Below are 22,153 nucleotides of genomic sequence, written 5' to 3'. Positions count from 1 at the left end.
CTTGCTTATTTAAAAATGTTGTCTCCTTCCATACTTTCCAAGTTTTGCTCTCGTTAAGGCATTTCTTTTTGAAAAGTTGCCGAGATTTATTACTGCTATTTATTATTACACTTGTTTATAAGGTGAATACAATGGCATATCTGACCTCATCAGGGGTTGCAAGGTTGTGTGTGTGTGTGTGTGTGTGTGTGTGTGTGTGTGTGTGTGTGTGTGTGTGTGCATTTGTGCGTATGTGCGATTGAATGCAAGTGTGTTTGTGTATATGTATGAGTGTGTGTACAAATAACACTCTTAAGGTGATAATGCCCTAACCCAACACAGCCTAGCCTGCAGTAATTACAACCTAAAAGATTATCTAACAAGAAAGTTGTTTCGTTTATGCGAATAAACAGGCAAATAAAAATAAATATGTAAATTAAAATAAAACGATAGAAAGGTAATAAAATACATAATAAATTTATATACAAATAAATATACGAATAACATTGTATATATGCGCGTGTGTGTGTGTATGTATCTATATATATATATATATATATATATAAACACACACAAATACACGCACACACACACACACACACACACACATATGTGCATGAATGTATCTTAACTATTATCATCATTATTTTATTTTCACTACCTTCCAGATGGCGTGTGCAAAATCTACCACCTGGGCTTCGAGGAGCCTACCCCTGGAATGAAATCCGTATACAGGGCTTTTACTGGTCTTGCAAATATTGTGTCAGGGAAGACAGTTACAGCTTCACAACATTTCAGTGTACAGTAAGTTTTTTTTTTTTTTTTTTTTTTTTTTGTTAAAAAAAATTTAAGCAGTAGAAAAGCAGCATGAATGCACAAACTTAGTCTTCTTTTTTATGTTTTTTTTTTGTGAATACTTTTCAAAGTTGTAGAAGAGAGGTACGAATGCGCAAAATAGATTGTTTTCTTCGTTTTTGTGAGAAAAAAAAAATAGTTGTAAAAATTTAGGTATGAATGAAATTTATTTTTATGAATGAAATTCTGATTCCATATTTCCAGTATGTCAAATAAATCACAGAGCTGATGATAAGAAGCAGGACATTGGATATTAAATTATCTTTTACTCACATGGTGGCGCCAATTCCATTTTCTATCAGCACTAACTCCCTGGTATCACAGAATAGCACGTAGATTAGAGCGATGTAGCTAGCCTGAGAAAAGGGCTTTTTCAACGGATTATGGATTTTCGAAATTATATTTATTTTCTTCTTTCTTTTTCTTTCTTAGTTTGGTTTTCTTAATTTTTTTTTTTTTTTCATTTTCCTTTTTCTTCCGTTTTTTCGTTTTCTTTTTTCTCTCATCAGATAAACACTGCCTCGCATTTCCGTTATTTCTTTTCGGGAGAGAGGTTCTTGGTCCCCAGATCAGACGTTCATAAGAATTCACTGCGATTAATTCTCCCATTTGTATTTCTATTTCTCAACCACACAAGCAAATATCTGCCACGGCGACCCGCTTCATGATATTAAATGATATTAAAAAGCTGAGCCAAGCTTTACTTGATTTGCTCTGGCATGGCTCTGCTGTGACAGTTTCTGGCCTTTTGTGTCTAAAGATTTGGATCTAGCATCTGAGGTTCAATTACTTATTTATTGTCTAGACCTGGACCTACATAAAACCCTTTCATTTAAAATTCACATTCTAAAATACAATAAATTGTCTATGTCTCTTTGATTTACTTAACTTTAGATGCAAATGACTTAGGTATTCTATACACAGGATTAATACTTTGATAGCATTTTGAGTAGGTATATTGGAGGGGGAATCGCATACATATCCGTGGCTTCGCGACTGAAGGGTTAAGAACCATTTGTCTAGACCAGGGGTTCCCAAACTTTTTGTTCCTCAGTACCCCTTAGGCTTGTTATAGGTTCCCATGTACCCCTAACACTAAAAATTAAGCTTAATAGTAAAAAAGGACATTTTAATATTTTAATTATTTAAGTCTGCATGTTTAGATTACATAGGCATCTTAAATGATGAATACTGAAATAAAACAATTACTAAGGTAACTGATATTTTGATCCAGCACATACAATACATACCTTTTTATTATTATTATCCAAAACATTAATGAACAAAACTCAGGTATTCTTATTTTAATGCATCGCACTAACTCAACATAAATGGATCACTACCAATTCTTCGAAATTTCAATAAAGGTGGTGCTAATCAACACAAAGAAAATGAGAAAAGTGCAATCTGAGTGCAGATTACAACACCATGTATTGTGCAAGTAATTGTTTCCTTCAGACCAAATGTACCCCCTGAAACGTGCAAATGTACCCCTGGGGGTACATGTACCCCAGTTTGGGAACCCCTGGTCTAGACCATAGCTCTAAATTATGAGTATATGACATTCAAGATCTAGTGATATTGCCATACGATCTAAGGTTCGTGATTTGGGTCATGGCATCTCTTCAACCTTAATACATCATCAAGTACCGAGTAATCTGGCCGTCCGCAGCATCTCTAACAATCACACAATTAAACTAAATTTTTACCGACCATCCACAGCATCTCAGACGCCCAATATAGAATCCTCACGCCCGGCCATTCGCTATTTCAACCGACCTCCACATTTGCTTACCACCATGACCGCAAACCATGCGAATGCGAAAATGGAGCCCAGACTTCGGATTAACATGTCTATAACCTCTTTCTTTTACCATAACGCCGTCCACACTTCTGTTAAATTTTGCAAAGAAAGCTATTATTACCTGTATCACAACATTGTGTCAATTCGTACACCAGAATCACTGATAAATCATGCCAATCGACGCCGAAATCTAGGCTCTAGCGACGCATTCGTATAATCTGCGGTAATGGCGGTAACCCCGTTTCTACATCACAGCGTTGGAGAGCGAGCCGCCGACTGCATCCTCACCACTTACTACCACTCTGACTTCAACCAAACTTACGCCTGGTGGAACGTGGACCTAGGAATCCCTGCCGTCATCCAAGTCATCCGCTTGCATCCCGATCTCAAGAGACAGCAGTACATGGATAGATTTCACGACGTTGATGTTTGTGTTTTGTACAACGGGGTTTCGGTGTCTTGTGGAAGGCGCTGGATGGATTGATATCATTTTCATTGTCATTTATTATTATTATTATTATTATCATTGTTGTTTGTCATTATTATTATTACTATTATTATTAGTAGTAGTAGTAGTATTGTTGTTGTTTGTCATTATTATTATTATTATTATTATTGTTGTTGTTGTTGTTGTTGTTGTTGTTCTTTGTCATTATTATTATTATTATTATTATTATTATTATTATTATTATTATTATTATTATTATCATCATTATCATCATTATCATCATTATCATCATTATCATCATTATCATTATCATTATCATCATCATCATCATTTTGATTGTTATTAATGTTTTTGTTGATATTATTATCATTTTCATTATTTTTGTTGCTATTATTATTATTGTTGTTCTTTTGTTCTTTTATTATCATTATTGTTATTATTGTTACTATTATTATTATTGTTATTATTATTATTTTCTTTGTTTATTATCATTATTATTATTATTATTATTATTATTATTATTATTATTATAATTATTATTTATTTATCATTATTGTTGTTATTGTTACCATTATTATTATTATTATTATTATTATTATTATTGTTGCTGTTGTTTTGTTGTTATTATACTCATTGTTATTATTGTTATCATCATTGTTATTATCACTATTATTATTACTGTTGTTTTTTATTATTATTAATGATTTGTTGTTGTTATTATTGTCATTATTATTATTATTATCATTGGTAACATTACTATTATCGTTTATTATTATTACTATTATCATTATTATTAGTAGTAGTATTGTTATTATTGTTATTATTGTTTTATTATTATTATTTTTATTATTATTATTATTATTATTGTTGTTATTATTATTACTACTATTATTGTTATTACCGTTATTATTATTATCATTGTTATTATTTTTATTATTATCTCTATTATTGTTATTAATGCTATTATTACTATTATTATTGTTATTATTATTATTGCTATTATTACTTTTGTCGTTATTATTATCATCATTATTATTATCATCATTATTGTTATTGTTATTTTTGTTATTATTATTGTTATTGTTGACGTTGTACAATCATTATTATCATCCTCATCATCATTATTATTCATCGTTATTATTATCATAATCTTTGCCATTATTATCATTATCATCGAGCAATCGTCATTTTCATCTTTTTTAATTGTTATCCTCATTATCAGTATCATTATCATCGTCATTATGATTATCATCGCTCTCATTATCATCACCACCATCGTCATTATCATCATCATTGTCATCGTCCTTTTTAACAGCATTATCATCATCATTATTATTATCATTATCGTCATTATTATTATTATTATTATTTCCATCGTCATTGTTAGTATCATTTTTGATGTTACTACTTTTCTTTCTATTTTATTTCCATCGTCTCTATCATCATCATCACCATAATCACCACCACCATATCTATCACCATCACCATAATTACCAACATCATCTCTATCATCATCGTCATCACCATCGTTATATCATTTGCTGTCATAGTCATCTCTATCACTAACCGTCCTTATTGTTATTGTTGTTACTGTTGTCATTTATTGTTATTCGTGATATCATTTCCACCCTTATATTCCCCATAGCTGATCTTATGACTTGTTATTACTGTTGATATTGTTACTACTGATATTTCTACCCTGATCATCCTTATCGCTTCCTATTCCTAATCTTTATGATTCTGATGCCCAGGTGAGCGTCGGGTCTGCGGCTGCCGTGGGGGGCGATGCCTCGACCTACACTCTCGTTTACTCTTTCATCGGCCCCTACTCTAACAGCAGCTGGTTAGTTTGCTTTCTTTTCTCGCTGTTTCTCGTTCGTTTCTGTTTCGTATGCTGCTCTGTCTGTTTGTTTAGCTAGTTGGTTGTCCATTTCTCTTATTCTTTTCCTTTTTCTTTTTTTCAATATCTTTACCTGTGTCTGTGTCTGTTTCTCTGTCTGCCTCTGTCTGTTTCTCTGTCTGTCTCTGTCTGTTTCTCTCTCCCTCTCTCTCTTTCTGCCACTCTTTCTGTCTGTCTCTCTGTCTCTTTCTTTATATCTTTCTCTCTCTTTATCTCTGTCTCTCTATGTCTCTGTCTCTCTTCCTCTTTCTCTCCTTCTCTCTACCTCCCTCCCTCTCTCTCTCTTTCTTTCTTACTTTCCTTCTTTCTCTCTCTCCCTCCCTCCTCTCCCTCTCTCTCGTTATCTCTCCCTCCCTCCTCTCCCTCTCTCTCGTTCTCTCTCTTTCATTCTCTTCCTCTCTCTCTCTCTCAAGCCCTTCCTCTCTCTCTCCCTCCCTCTTTCCCTTTCTCTCTCTCTCTCTCCCTCTTCCCCCTCTCTCTCCCTCCTTCTCTCCCTCTCCCTCTCTGTCATTCTCTCTCTCTCCTCCCTCTCCCTCCTTCTCTCCCTCTCCCTGTCTCTGTCCCTCTCTGTCTCTCTCTTATTCTGTCATTCTCTCTTTGTCTCCCTCTACATGTTTCTCTCTCTCTCCATCCCCCACACCCTCTTTCTAACCAACTAACGCTTCTCGACCGCTCACTCGACCCTTCTCTTTGCAGCTGCAGCGTGAACATCACCCTCGACCCCCCTGTCTTGGCTCGCTACGTCCACGTCCGCCGCACGACCGCTTTCAATGTTCACGATGATTACCTCATTTTCAATGAGATTGCGGTTATGAGCCCAGATTTCCTGTGAAAACGAGGTAGGAAGTCTGTGGTCAGAATGTAGGTATATAGTATGATTATACACAGAAAAACACTATCACGAGGTCGCATATACACGTGCGCAAACGCAAACAGAAACACGCAAACCCAAACACACAAACACACAATAAAGGCTGAAAGAATTTTTTCTATACTTCCTGAAGGAATATCACATATTCAGTGACAACACCAGGACATTGGATTTCAGAATATATTGCACGGAAGCGTAATCGATGAATCACGAATAATAGTAGCAATGGTTAATACTATGATTGCACCGTATAATCGGGAGGTCATTTTCCAAACGGAGAAAGAGACTTGGTCATCAAATAGCACATGGGGAGGTGTTCCATTTGTTTTACATTAGTTCTGCCTTCATCCGTTATTGCTGTAGAATTTTAAATAGCTTAAAGGACTGGCTTTATGTACGTCAGTCAGTACGTCTGTCCATCTGTCTCTCTCTCATCTAAACATTATCCTCAAAGAATGAAAAGAAAGAGGAATGAAACACCGGCATTTTTGCCATATTTTATTCATTTTGCTGTACAACTTGGCGCCTACACATGGGTACATCGACTCGATTTCCCTCAAGTCGAATCGCGTCGAGAAGTGGCACTGGTAGGAGCGTGTCTGCTGAGAGGGGGGTGGGGGGAGGTGGCACTCGGACCGAGGGGGAAGGGGGGAGGGGAGTGTTGGCCCCTCGGCGTGGTGCTCTGGGCTCAAGTTGGGCTCAAGAGTTTGGTCTCATGAAAGAATCGTCTTTGCGGTAAAAAAAGAGTCCTACTCGTTCTTATAATATATATATCAAGTCCCGACAGAGGGAAAGATATTTACACTGATGCTTTTTTTTCCAATAGCTTTCTTTGTTGAAGAGAGACAACCGTGGGCTTCGATTCTATTCTGTAGAGTTGATTTTTATGTGTGTATGTGTCTCTCATTCTCTCTATATATATTCCTCTCTCTCATTCTCTCTGTCTCCCCTCTCCCTTCCTCTCTCTCTCTCTTATTCTCTCTCTCATTCGCTCTCTCTCTTTCTCTCTCATTCTCTCTTTCTCTCTCTCTCTCTCCCCTCTCCTTCTCCCTCTTCGTCTCCCTCCCCCTCCCCCTCCCTCTCTCCCATTCTCTCTTTTCTCTCTTTCTCTCATTCTCTTTCATTCTCCCTCTTTCTCTCCCTCCCCCTCCCTCTCTCCCTCATTCTCTCTTCTCTCTCTCTGTTTTTTTTTCTCTCTCTCTCTCTATCTCTCTTCCCCCATCTCCTTCTCCCTCTTTCTCTCCTTCTCCTCCCTCTCCCTCTCTCTCTCTCTCTCTCTCTCCATCTCCCACACCCTGTTTCTTTCTCTGCCTCACCTTTTCTACTCGACATATAAGTACGTGCTCACCAACTAACACTTCTGCTCGACCGCTCACTCGACCCTTCTCTTTGCAGCTGCAGCGTGGACATCAACCTCTACGTTCACGACCGCTCGCTACGTTCACGTCCGCCGCTCGACCGCTTTCGAAGTTCACGAGGATTACCTCATTATGAAGGAGGTTGAGGTTCTGAGCCCAAATTTGTAGTCAGTATGTAGGTATATAGTGTGATTATGCACAGAAATACTCTCTTACAAGGACACATATACACGTGCGCAAACGCAAACTGAAACACGCAAACGCAAACAAACAAACACACAACTAAGGCGTAAGCATAATGGACAAATCATGCATAATAGTAGCCGTGGTTAGATCAATACTATGAATGCACAGTACAATCAGGAGGTCGTTTTCCAAACGGAGAAAGAGACTTGGTCATCAAATACCACATGATGAGGTGTTCAGTTTATTTTACATTATTTCTGTCTTCATCCGTTATTGCTGTATTCTAATTTTAATCAGTTTAAAGGAAGTCGAGATCTGAGCACATGTAATATAACCGACATATGTTCTGTATTGCTACTGTCGTTACTACAGGATGGTTGTCCATGTCTCTGATTCTTTTTTCTTTTTTCTTTTTTTTCTGACTGTCTGTCTCTATCTCTTTTTCTCTCTATTTCTCTTTCTCTTTCTCTCTCTTTCTCTCTCTCATGATGTTGTAAACTTTGTAAAATTATATCTTAGACGCTCTAAGTATTGTTCGTATCCATGTTATCCTATGATTATGTTCATCATCTTGAGGGAAATTCGCAGACTCCCATGAAACTGCAGCTTAAGCCCGTTTCTAAAATGCTATTAGGACATTACTATCAAACCCACTACTATTGCTGTTGCTGCAGATGTTGTTTATGTGACAAGGATGAATAAAATGCATCACAATTAATCACGTTTTTCTAAGCGAACCTTATCATTCTCACACACACAAACACATACAAACACACACACAATGATAATGCTAAGATACACATAATTTCACTTTCAAATACTCAAGATCTAGTTTCATATTGAATTATCATTGAATTCCGTGATTTCTCAAGGTGCAATCTGGCAGAAGTAAACGAAGTCTCAAATGCAGATGTTTGAGACCAAGCATGTGTACACGATTTTTTTCAGTGCACTAATGAAGTCCGGATTAAAATGATAGAAGCTAGGTCTGAGTGTTTTTTTTTTTTTTTTTTTTTTTTTTTTTAACTACAGCTAATAATAATAATATATATATCGTAACTCATGCTACTTTTTTCGATAAATAACCCATTAGAATTATTGGAGCATTGGCAGTATCTTCATAATGTGTAAGTACAGAATACAAAGTGACGTTTGCCTTATTGATAATAACAAACCACTCTTTTTTTTCAGACGTATCGATTTTTCACCGATTATTTACAGGTTTCTTCCACATACATTTATTTTTGCACTAACGTAAACGGAGAGAAAGAGAGAGATCGAAAGAGAGAGAAAGAGAAAGAGAAAGAGATAGAAAAACTGAGCGAGAGAATGACAGACAGAAAAAAAAAAGTCATCCAAATGATTCTTTTCTGAAAATACGATTGGAAAAATCAATTGAACTAAACTAAACTTAAGTCCAAACATCCCCTGGCTTTGGAGTTTCTTTGTTTTTATTTCAATCAGCTGATTTTTTAATACTTATCGTTCATTCGATTTTGAATTTCTCTTCACTTGAATTCCACTTCATTTTTTAAAGCAGACTCTGAAACACTCTGATTCTCTATTTTTTTTTTTTTTTTTTTTCCAATCAACTAGTTCTTAATACTTATCATTCAAGATGTTTTGGATTTTTAAATCAACTGAATTGAAATTTGCTGCCTTCTACCTACCTTCATTTTTTTTTAAATTCCAATCAACTAGTTCTTAATTCTTATCATTCAACATGTTTTGGATATTTTGATTAATTTTCTTGAAATTTGCTGCCTTCAACGCAGCAGACTCGAACATGTCCAAATAGTAGGTGTGGAAACGAAAGCCTTTTCTTTCTCTCAATCTCTTGCTCTTTCTCTTTCAGTCTCTGCCTCTGTATCTGTCTGTCTGTCTGCATGTCTGTATGTCTGTCTGTCTGTCTGTCTGTCTGTCTGTATGTATGTATGTACGCATGTCTGTCTGTCTGTATGTATGTATGTATGTATGTATGTATGCATGTATGTATGTATGTATGTATGTATGCATGTCTGTCTGTCTGTCTGTCTGTCTGTCTGTCTGTCTGTCTGTCTGTATGTATGCATGTCTGTCTGTATGTGTGTATATCTGTCTGTATCTGTCTGTCTCTGTCTTAGTCTCCATTTGTACGTCAGTTAGTACGTCTGTCCATCTGTCTCTCTCTCATCTAAACATTATCCTCAAAAAATGAAAAGAAAGAAGAATGAAACACCGGCATTTTTGCCATATTTTATTCATTTTGCTGTACAACTTGGCGCCTACACATGGGTACATCGACTCGATTTCCCTCAAGTCGAATCGCGTCGAGAAGTGGCACTGGTAGGAGCGTGTCTGCTGAGAGGGGGGTGGGGGGAGGTCGCACTCGAACCGAGGGGGAAGGGGGGAAGGGAGTGTTGGCCCCTCGGCGTGGTGCTCTGGGCTCAAGTTGGGCTCAAGAGTTTGGTCTCATGAGAGAATCGTCTTTGCGATAAAAAAAAAAAAAATCATGTTTTTTTTTCTTCTTTTCGAGTTTCATTTTTTCCATTGAAGATTTGTTTTTAAATAATATAAAACTAATGGGTTTCAATTAGGAATGATAATGTCAGTGACTGCCATATTACTATTAATATCTGTCATAATAATAATAATGATAAGACAATAATCATAATGATAAAAATGCTCACAATACAGATAAGAAATTATATAAAAAATATTACAAAACTTGTCAACACCTCCAATTACTCAATCAACAATAGCATAAAACATGCAATGATAAAAATCACAATCATAAAAGTAGCATTAACAATAATAATGACAACAATGTCGCATATAGAGACAACAGTAAAAATCTATGAATTGCATTAAGATTGCAAACTGCACCGAATCTCAACCGCTAAAACAGTATGTGCAATTTATTAAAAAAAAAAAAAAAAAAAAAAAAAATCTGACCCCAAAAAAAACACAATCTGGCAACACATTCTGCAATGTTGCATATGAGATCTCTTCAATTGCCTTCACTCGGAGGAATAAACGGGGTGGAAAAAAGGCACTTCATAATATTTGTAAGTGTGTGTGTTAAGTCCTTCTTAAGTTTGGTCTTAGAATCAAACAAGAATTAATTCCTTTGTATTCCGTGTACGTGAACGAATATGTGGTTTTGCATGTGTACTTACGGATTTATGTGTGTGTGTATGCGCACATGTCTACCAAGACTTGGACGTACATACATACATGCATAGGTTAACATCCCCCATCACTTTGTCAGAAGCGGTGTGAGTGAGACACAGCTTGACCTCACCAGAAGACAATAAATAAGGTCACGAGGTTACTCAAGCTCCTTAACCTAATGTGACCTAAGTTTGGTGCTCACAACCGGTCTGGCGGCGGGGTCATTGGCTACAACTTGGGTGTTCGCATTGCTGTCACACAAGACTATAGATTTATTAACATATTTGTTATTGCTTTTAATGAGGAATCTTTGCGTTTACATTTAGCATTACCGTTCCTTTCTTCATTTTGGTACCGAGGTTCTTCAGCTCAACTTTATCTAAACTTATTGCCTTTGTTTTCTTAAAGTATCCGTTTAACAACAGCTCAGGCGCTCGGACGAGTCCACTCGGGCGCGCGGGGAGGTCGTGCTCAACACCGACGCCGGTGTTATGACAGGAAAGTTCAAATATGGGATATAAAAAAAGAAAGAGAAATGAAATTCATAAGCTTACGCGTGAGAAGGTACTACAAGCATGTATTACTACAAGTACATGGTGATTCGAAGAGATTTCCATTCTACACAGATTGCTGCCACAAGCACTTCATTGGGTTTTGTGCAAATAATTTTTTATTGTTACGTATTCAAAACCCTTCCGCCTTACTCCAAAGCTAAGTTGCCTTTCCTTTTTTTAAGCCTAATATTCTTTGGGAAAAGTCACTGGGATACCATGAGCCTCCTAGTCCTACCTGTATATAAAAAGGACTTTCATTTGGGTGTTCTGCCAATTCCAAAAAACATCGAATCAAAATAAAAACCTATTTTCTGATTTATTTATTTACTTTATTCATTAGGGTATTACTCCATAAAAAAAAAAAAAAAAAATCTGCAACAATCATTTCGTAAGGAGATTCTCTCACATCACAAGTACATCATGTACGCATATGTATACACATATAGGTGTATATACATATATATATATATATATATATATATATATACATATACAGACATATATATCCGCACATATATTATATATATATATATATATATATATATATATATATATATATATGTATATATATATACATATGTTCATATATATATGCATACACATATATATACACACACACACATATATATATGGATCCTTTAGACATAACAGTTTGAGCACAACGAAGAGAACGAAGCTCCTTTTCTCTGCAAGAGGAAATTCCCGGAAATAATTTAGGGGCAAAACGACAGGAAATCTTTCGTCCGAGCGAGTGGTCTCCGCTGTCTGCGAAGGAACGCTTCGCTCCCCTCTACCTTCCTCGTTTCCTCCCAGCTTAAGTCACTCAGTAGTTGGGAAATAATAATAATAATAACATATTAGGTCATAACAAAATATATGCACTGATTCAGTTCCCTTAATAATTAAGAAGCGACGTATCATTCAGTTTTAATGGTATCTACTCTTCGTAAATCTCACGCTAACCATAAATATAATAATATAAACATGACTTAAAATTAAGCGTGTCAATATGACAATGAAAAATATATATATATTGAGAAGTAATGGGAAAAAATATCTATCCAGTGCATACTATGCGAGAGAGCTGGTAAATATGTCACACGAAAATGACATATATGTATATATATATAAATACTTCGGCGAACCGTCACGTTTCTCCAAATACAAAAAAGAGAGTTTCAAAATCGTTCAAAGTATTATGTAACCATTTGCTAATCCAGATGCAATTAAGTAACTAACACAAATTACAGTCTACAATGCCACACCAGCAGAAATCATTCCATGTACATTATACTTTTGTTTAATTCTTCCTTTACTTAAAAGAGAGAGAAAAATAAAATTCAGAGCATCTCGTGTTTTGCTTTTGACTGAACATTCATCCATATGCATATATATCAGGTCTGTATTTTGGGGGAGTTCGTCAAGATTTAAGAAAAAAAAAAAAAGTGAAAGACATATTCGTTAACGAGGGCTGTGATACGGAGGAGAAATCGATCGAGAAATGAAGATTAAAAATAAAAGCCTTTCTCCAACCTCCAGACGAATCGCTGGCGTGTCGGTCACTCCCTCAAAAAACGGTTTCGACGAATTCCTCAAAAAAGAAAAGAAAAACAAAAAACCGGTTTCGACGAAATCCTCAAAAAAAAAAAAAAAAAAAAAAACGGTTTCGACGAAATCCTAAGAGAACGGTTTCGACAAAATCCTAAAAGAACGGTTCCAACGCACCTAATTCCTAGATAAGGTTGTTTTTTGCCTACATACACCGGTGAAGCTACAAGCTGCTTACTGCTGCGATTGTGGGTCATTCAATCCCACTTTCTACTTATATACACACACTAATATAGTCATCTCCTTACAATATAGTAACAAAAGATCTTTTTTTTACTTCAACAAGATGATCAGTACCTCACACTTACATAAAAACTTATGTCTAATGATATATATTATGCTAAAACCACACATAATTAAAGCAATATTCCTATGTACATATTATTAGGCCTATCTTGTATATAAAAATTCAGACATTAATCATAGAGAGAAAAAATATATAAAAATTCAGACATTAATCATAGAGAGAAAAAATATATAAAGATTGCAGTCCTGGGATGACAATCAACGAGTGAAGGAGTTGTCAAGTTACATGTTGAGCCTTGACAAGTCTTGACGTTGGAGAAAATGATTAGTAACAGTCAATGCCGGAATAAAAAAATAAGCATGAGACAAAAATAATGATCAAAGAATCGAAAAAATAGTTGCTAACCCTAGGCTTAATTATGAAACTAAATCTACAGTCTTTTATTATGTAAACACACAGCGATATTAAAGATACAGTCATATAAATTAGCTTCCAGCTCCTGCTCCTTTATCACTTATATAGTTTGGAAACAATACACTATTTGATAACTTCTGGGTTGAATTAGTGGTCAAAAAGAGGAAAATATTTAAGGTCAAAAAGAAGAAAATATTTAAAATATGAAAGGAGGAAAGAAAGAAAGGAAGGGAAGAAAAGAGGAAGGAAAGAAGGAAAGAGAGAAAGGAAGGAAAGAGAGGACGAACGAAAAGAGAGAGAAAAGAAGGAAAGAAAGAGAGAAGGAAAAGGAAAGAGAGAGAGAGAGAGAGAGAGATTCAGAGAGACAGAGAGAAAGAGAGATTCAGAGAGAGAGACAGAGATTCAGAGAGAGAGACAGAGATTTAGAAAGAGAGGTAGATAGTTAGAGACCAACAAAAGCCAAGAGTTGATAAGATTTGTGAAAAATAAATGACAGCTTGGACCGAATATGTGTTACGTCTCTTGGAGGACGGCAGTGGCACATGCATTCAACCTGCAGAATGGTGATCCCAGAGAGAAAGAGAAAGAGAGAGAGAGAGAGAGAGAGAGAGAGAGAGAGAGAGAGAGAGAGAGAGAGAGAGAGACCCACTGGGAATCTAGAGGCGTTTCATCATCGCCCCGGTAATATGGCACTATCGTGGAAGACGCACTCAAAACAGGCTCGTTGGCAAGAGTATTGACTCGTCATGACGCTCGGCAGAGGCACTCCATTGTGAAGACGGGCGCTGCTTTAAGCCTCGCCGTCAAATCAGATTTGATCCGATTCAAGGGGGCTGAGAGAGAGAGACATCCCGAGAGGTCGTTTTACTCCACAAACACGACCTTCGCAGAAAACGGGATTCCGGGTAACGTCATGTACAGGCCCACTAAACTAAACTGAGCACTGCTTCTCTGCTGATCAAGAGATGTTTATAGAGATAAACTCGGTACGTGAATAATTTAATAACTAAAACAAATCTAAACTCGATTAGGCATTAGATACCCTGTAAACTGTACTATAACTATGTCTTCCGCGCATATTAGAATAAATTTGATTCTAGAAGTCTACATATACACAATCATTGGTGATTCACCGGCCATCCGAAAATAACATAACAATACCATTATCCATAACAATAATGATAACCGACGAGTGCCAGAGAGCCCTTTAAGGGAGGGGGGGGGGGTCCCCTCTTCTGACATCCAGCCGGGGTCAGCATCGCAGCCACTCGACCTCTAACCTTTGACCTCTTCCGGTGGAGACTGTGGCTGTGGTACGGGGCCTTGGAGATCACCTCACGGGAAGGCAAACGAATTCCTTTCTTTTTGCTTCATGTTTTGTACAATACGCCTTAACGCCTTAATTCTTCCGTCATTTGCTGATTTCTTTTCTCTCTCCAACACCACCGTCTGTGACACGGGCGTGTGGGCGGTCCCTTCTCGGGGGACGCCGGGCCACGCCCCCTTCGCTTCCTTTGCTGTCCTCCGCGGCCTCTTGGCTCCCCTGGCCTCTTGCTTCGCCGCTGCCTCGCCTTCGCTCGCTTCAAGGGCCGTCGAGGGAAGGGCGGCCTCGTTCCCCCGGGCGATGCCCTCCGTGGAGTTCGAATTTTCGTCTTGTGGGACGCCGAGGAGTTCGGGAGGAGGAGGAGGAGGAGGAGGAGGAGGAGGAGGAGGAGGAGGAGGAGGAGGAGGAGGAGGAGGAGGGGGGGGGGAGAGGAGGAAGAGGAGGGGGAATCAAAGGGGGAAGAAGTGGATAAGGGAATAAAAGCTAGAAGGAAAGGAGAACAAGAGCGCGAAGCGAATTCCTCCGAGAAGAAAAGGAAGTAATACAAATATTCTGTCATTCCTTCCTTCGTTTCGCTCCAGACCACGATCCTTTCTCTCCATCGACCTCCATCCTTCACAACCACCGCCATCCAGTCCTCAATCTTTTCCTTCCTTCCTTCCTCCTTTTCTCCCTTTGCCATCTTAATCCCGCGACGAAGATGTTGTCATTGTGGTGCACTGATGCGTATCGCTCGTGAATGACAGTGAGGGGGACTTGTGGAGGGGGAGAGAGAGAGGGGGGGGAGACAGAGGCTGGCGCGCGGGCCTCAGTGGTCCACCTGCGTGAGTTCGGTGAGGGTGAGGTCGTAGCTCTCGGCGTCGCGGTGCTGGACCTCCATTTGGAAGATGTCCTCGTTGCAGTAGTGGCGCAGCATCTCGTCGTCCACTTTGGCCATCACGCTGCGGGGAGAGGGAGGCGTTAGAGGGCGTGGGAACGGCGGGGAGGGCGTGGGAACGGGGTGGGTGGGCGTGGGAACGGCGGGGGGGGGGGGCGTTAAAGGGGGGTAAGGGGCGTTAGGTTCAGAGCGTGTTGAGGACGGAAGCGAAAGAGGGAGAGAAGGAAGTGGGAAGAATGAGAGAAGAAAGAAAGAGATATGTACACAGTACTAAATGGAAAGTACACCTAATACATACATACATACATACAAATATATATATATATATATATATATATATATATATATATGTACATACACACACACACACATACACACACACACATAGGGAAAAAATGAAATTAGGAATCAAAAAACGATTTTTGCAGAAAAAAACATGAGTCATATATAAAACAAAAAAATCCTGCGTTGAACAGAATCAAGTAGAAAATAAAGATAGGCTCTTCAGGATAGCAGGTGAGGATGGGAGATAGGAAAATAAAAGCGAATAGGAGAGAAGAGAGAAAAAAGAGGAAAGAGAGAGAGAGAAATGAAAGAATAATCGTATTATTTCTTATAGTGCTGTAGCTACACCCAGACCTCATTCATGCTACGTTGCGTACAATGCGTTCTTGAATTCTCTTTTTACATCCATAAAGAGAAAATCATCCTACTACAAAACCGTTCCAGATGATAATTAATCAAATCAACATCATCCAATTACTCCAGACATCAAATCAAGTCCTAACATTCTCTAAATTTTGTGGATACCATCTAACTCGAAAAAAGTGAACGGAAAGTCATAGCAAAAGGGGTCAGTGATCGATGCTTGTTATATAATGGTTCGGCGAGCGTGGCCTCAGGGCGGGCAGCTGAGGTGGTGGTTCGCTGAGTGGAAGGACGAAGGTTAATACTTCACATATTTTCCCTCTCCTTTCTTCTGGCTCCTCAATCTTCTGCTTTATGAGGGAGGGGGAGGAGGGAGGGGAGGGCGTTGCAAGAGGAGGTAGGGAATGGGGAAGTACGTGGTAGGGAGGGGTAAGGAGTTGAGGAGGGGAGGGAGGGGGAGAGGGTTAACGAGAGGAGGGAGGGAGGGAGTTAGGGAGGAGTGGAGGAAGGAGAAGAGGAAGAGAGGTGGATGTAGGAGTGGAAGAAAGCAGAGAGAGGTAGATGGAGGGCAGTAGGGGGACAGGAGGAGGGGAGGAAGACAAAGTAGGGGGGGAAAGGGGAAAAAAAAACATTAAAAATACTCCGTAGCGTGGGTCCCTCCGCGAGGATCCCGGAGACTTCAACGCCGCGTTAGGAAGGCATCCACGGCGACCTCGGGCGTGTGGGCGGCGGCATGACCAAAGCCCTGATTATCTCGGGGATCTCTGCTTGCTCTGGGGCTGCGTGTGGCGGCTGCGGAGAGGCCCTGGCGAATATTCTGAACAATTGCACTACACGGGTTGTCCTCCGAGACCTAAGGTGGAAGTATGAAAATGACTCTCTGTTCCAGGTGACTTCTATTTCCGAAGCGCTGTCGTCGAGGAAGGACGAATCCAAAAACCTCGATAAAATGTGAGAGTTTGTGTTTGTGTTTGTGTGTGTGTGTTTTGAGGGCTGTAGGAATGTTATTGATTTTCTCATTTTCCTTATTTTTTGTTATTACTTTATTTTGTTGCCTATTGCATTCCTGTTGTTGCCCCTTTTTTACGTCGATATAATTAATGTTTACACAAGTCTACCCTTGTTTAAAACAACGCTACCTATACCCACACACAATTAATGGCGTCCTGAAGCAAAAACACATTAAAACATAATGACAATGTTCTTCCCAGATCACACAAGAACTAGGAAATAATCACCTTCAAAAATATATTGTAGGAAAAAGGAAATCAAAAATACATTACCGAAACATGGACACATCTAGGTCGAACGAACAAAGTGAAAGGTAGCGATAAAGAGATAAAGTTTGAATACCTAGAATTTGTTTGAACGAAAACAGGCAATTATTTTACACTAACAAATAACATACACGAAAAAACAGATTTGATTTACGTCAGGTTGAAGTGGTCGATATGTGTGCGGCCATACCTCACTGCCTATGAATGTGGCTCCTTTTTATTCCTTCTTTCTCTTAACTGTTATGCCTTCACTCAGCTGTTTCTGCGTGTGTGTGTGGTGTGTCTGTGAATAAGGTTCGCTTATAAAAACGTGATTAATTGTGATGCATTTTATTCATCGTTATCACATAAACAACATCAGCAGCAGTAATAGTATTAGGTTTAATAGCAATGCCTTGATAGCATTTTACAAACGGGCTTAAGCTGCAGTTTCATGGGAGTCTGCGAATTTCTCTCAATATGAACATAATCACAGAATAAACTATATACAAACAATACGTAGAGAGTCTAAGATAAAATGCTACAATATTCACACCATGAGAGAGAATAAGAGAAAGAAAAAGACAGAGAAAGAAACAGAGAGAAAGAAAAAAAGAAAAAAAAAAAAGAATCAGAGGCATAGGCAGCCATCCTGTAGTAACGACAGTGGAAAGAAAGTGCATACATGTCGGTTATATTTCTGTGCTCAGATCTCGACTTCCTTTAAACTGATTAGAATTATAATACAGCAATAACGGATGAAGACAACTTATGTAAAATAAACACCTCTTGTGGTATTTGATAACCAAGTCTCCACCTTCCTCCGTTTGGAAAATGACTCCCGATTGTCCGGTGCAATCACAGTATCAATCTAACCACTGTTACTGTTATGCATGATTTGTCGATTACGTTTCCGTGCTATATGTTCTGAAATCCAATGCCCTGGTGTTGTCAATGAATATGTGCAAATCCTTCAGGAAGTATAATAATGATTCTTTCAGCCTTAATTGTGTTTTTGTGTTTGTTTGTGTGTTTGCGTTTGCGTGCTTCCCTTTGCGTTTGCGCACGTGTATATGTGACGATGTGAGATTGTATTTCTGTATATAATCACACTATATACCTTCATCCTGACTACAAACCTCCTGCTTCGTTTTCAATGCAAATTTAGGCTAAAAACCTCAACCTCCTTCATAATGAGGTAATCCTGGTTAAGATCGAAAGCGGTCGTGCGGCGGACGTGAACGTAGCGAGCCGAGACAGGGGGGTCGAGGGTGTATTCCACGCTGCAGCTGCAAAGAGAAGGGTCGAGTGAGCGGTCGAGCAGAAGCGTTAGTTGGCGAGCACGTACTTATATGTCGAGTAAAAAGGCTCAAGTAGAGAAAGAAAGAGGGTGTGGGAGATGGAGAGAGAGGGAATGAGAGAATGAGAGGGAGAGGGAGAGGGACATGGAGAGGGAGAGGGATATGGAGAGGGAGGGAGAGAGGGAGAGAGGGAGAGAGGGAGAGAGGGAGAGAGAGAGGGACTGGGACAGGGAGAGAAGGAAGGGAGGGAGAGTGAGAGAGAGAACGATAGAGAGAGAAGGAGAAGGAGAAAGAGAGAGAAAAGAAAGTGGGAGGGAGAGAGAGAAAAAGAGAGAAGGAGACAGAGGGAGAGAATGAGAGAGAGGGAGAAGGAGAGAGAAGAAAATGAGAGAATGAGAAAGAGAGAGGGAGAGGGAGGGAGACGGGAGACAAGGTCCATACTAACCAGCTGCTGTTAGGGAAGGGGCCGATGTAAGTGCCAATGACAGTGTAGGTCGAGGCATCGCCCCCCACGGCAGCCACAGACCCGACGCTCACCTGGCAAGGGGAGGGCGATAAGGACGATAAGGATGGAAATGTTATCAGTAATAACAATAAAATAGTAATAACAGGTAATAATAACAAATCATAAGATCACCTATGAGGAGGATAAGTTACCAGTGGAAATGTTATCAGTAATAACGATATCAACAGTAACAACAGGTCATAAGATCATCTACGAGGATGATAAGGATGGAAATGATATCATGAATAACAATAAATGACACGGTAACAACAGCAATAACAATACGGACGGTTAGTGACTTTGACAGCAAAGGAGAAAATGATATGACGATGGTTATGATAATGATTATAGAGATGATGGAGGTAAGTATGGTGATGATGGTGATGGTGATTAGAGATGATGGTGGTAATTATGGTGGTGATGGTGATAGACATGATAGTGGTGAGGACGATAGAGACGATGGTGGTCATTATGGTGATGATGGTGACAGAGACGATGGTGGTGATGATAATTGTGATGAGGACAATGAAAATAAAATAGAAACAGAAGTAGTAACAACAAGAATGATAATAATAATGACGATGGAAATAATAATCATAATGATGTTGATAATGATGATAATGATAACGATGGTAATTATAATGCTCTTAAAAATGACGATGACAATGATAATAATAACGATGATACTGATAACAGTAAAAACGATAATGATAATGATAGCGATGATAATGATAATCACGATGATAATGATAAAATGATAATGATGATGTTGATGATTATAAAACAATAATAATAATGATAATAATAATAATAACAATAATATTAATAATAATAATAACAATAATAATAATAATAATAACAGTGATAGTGATAATCATAAAAAATAATAACAATGATAATAATAATAATAATAACAATAATAATGATAATAATAATAATAGTGACGGAAATAATAATAACAACAATAATTATAACAATAATAATAATAATAACAATAACAATTATAACAATAATAATAATAAAAACAAAACAACAACAATAATAATAGTAATGATGATGATAATTATAATAATAATGATAATAATGGTAATAATAATAAAAATAATAATAATGATAACAATAATACTAAGTATATAATACTACAGTATTAACAATGATAATTAAAAATAAGGACAAGAATAAGAATAAAAATAAGGATAAGAATAAGAATAAGCATAATATTATGATAATGATAATGATAATAATAATAATAATAATAATAATAATAATAATAATAATAATAATAATAATAAAAACAATGATAATAATAAAAATAATAATAAAAAGAAGAACAATAATAATAAAAGCAACAATAACAACAACAATAATAATAATAAAAAGAATAACAATGTTAATAAAAACAATAACAAGAACAACAAAACAACAATTATAATAATAATCATAATCATAATCATAATCATAATCATAATCATAATCATAATCATAATCATAATCATAATCATAATCATAATCATAATAATCATAATAGTAATAACAATAATAATAACAATAACAACAATAACATACATCAACAAAACAGCAACAATAATATTAATAATAGTAATGATTATGAAAATGACGATAAAAACTTAATCAGCAGGCAGCGAAACCCCGTTATAAAAAACACGAACCTCGACGTCGTGAAACCTATCCAAGTACAGCTGTGACGTGTAATCAGGATAGACGCGGATGACCTGGATGAAGGCAGGGTCACCTAGGTCCATGTTCCACCAGGCGTAAGGTTGGTTGTAGGCAGAGTGATAGATCGTGTTGAGGTTGCAGTCGTTGGCGTGCTCTGCTACTCTGTGATGTAGAATCGGGGTTACCGCCATTACCGCAGATCATACAAATGCATCGCTAGAGCCGAGACTTCGGCATCGACTGGCGTGATTTAGCAATGATTCTGCCTGCATATGAAGGTGTAAATATTGATACAACGTCGTGATACAGGTAATAGCTTTCTTTGCAAAATTTAACTGAAGTGTGGACGTTACAGGTTACAGACATGTTAATCCGAAGTCTGGGCTCCATCTTCGCATTCGCATGGTTTGCGGTAATGGCGGTAACGCAAATGTGGAGGACGGTTGAAATAGCGAATGGCCGGGCGTGAGGATTCTATATTGGGCGTCTGAGATGCTGTGGATGGTCGGTAAAGATTTAGTTTAATTGTTTGAATGTTAGAGATGTTGCTTATGGTCGTTAAGTTTTTTGCTTGGTCGTTTGATTGAAAGAGATGATGATAATGATAATAATGATGATGATGATGATGATGATGATGATGATGATGATGATGATGATGATGATGAGTGTGACGACAATAGTATTAATAATAATTGTTAGAGATGTTGCCTAAGGTCGTCAAGGTTTTAGTTTGGTTGTTTGATTGTTAGAGATGTTGCCTAAGGTCGTCAAGGTTTTAGTTTGGTTGTTTGATTGTTAGAGATGCTGCGGATGGCCAGATCGCTCGGTATTTGATGATGCATTAAAGGTGATAGAGATGCAAAGACCCAAATCACGAACCGTTGGATCGTATGGCAATATCACTAGATCCTGAATGTCATACACTCAGAATTTAGAGCTATGGTCTAGACCAGTGGTTCTTAACCCCTCAGTCTCGAAGCCATTCAAAGGGTCGCCACGGATATGTACGCGATTCCCCCTCCAATATACCTACTCACAATGCTATCAAAGTGTCGTGATCAGATTTGCAGACGGACTGGCACGCACGAGCAATTCATGTACAGAAAAAACAAAAACGACAAAAAAAAAAAAGGATCACTGCAAAAAGCGCGAGAACCAGGGCGCAGACGAGAACAACTGCGTAGG

At 38.0% G+C, this 22,153-nt stretch overlaps 1 protein-coding gene across 2 annotated transcripts in view; it reads right to left on the bottom strand.

Moving 5' to 3' along the window:
- Positions 1–13,858: 13,858 nt before the first annotated feature.
- Positions 13,859–22,153, bottom strand: part of LOC125026032 (protein grainyhead-like) — a 134,023-nt gene continuing 125,728 nt past the window's right edge. For both annotated transcript variants that reach the window (XM_047614415.1, XM_047614414.1), the window contains one exon: positions 13,859–15,642. In XM_047614415.1, coding sequence (XP_047470371.1) covers positions 15,510–15,642 — 133 coding nt within the window. In that variant the 3' untranslated portion in view covers positions 13,859–15,509. The remainder of the gene's footprint in view (positions 15,643–22,153) is intronic.

Source organism: Penaeus chinensis, chromosome 5 (genome assembly GCF_019202785.1).
Source record: "Penaeus chinensis breed Huanghai No. 1 chromosome 5, ASM1920278v2, whole genome shotgun sequence".
NCBI lineage: Eukaryota > Metazoa > Arthropoda > Malacostraca > Decapoda > Penaeidae > Penaeus > Penaeus chinensis.
This window is presented reverse-complemented; position numbering and strand designations above follow the sequence as displayed.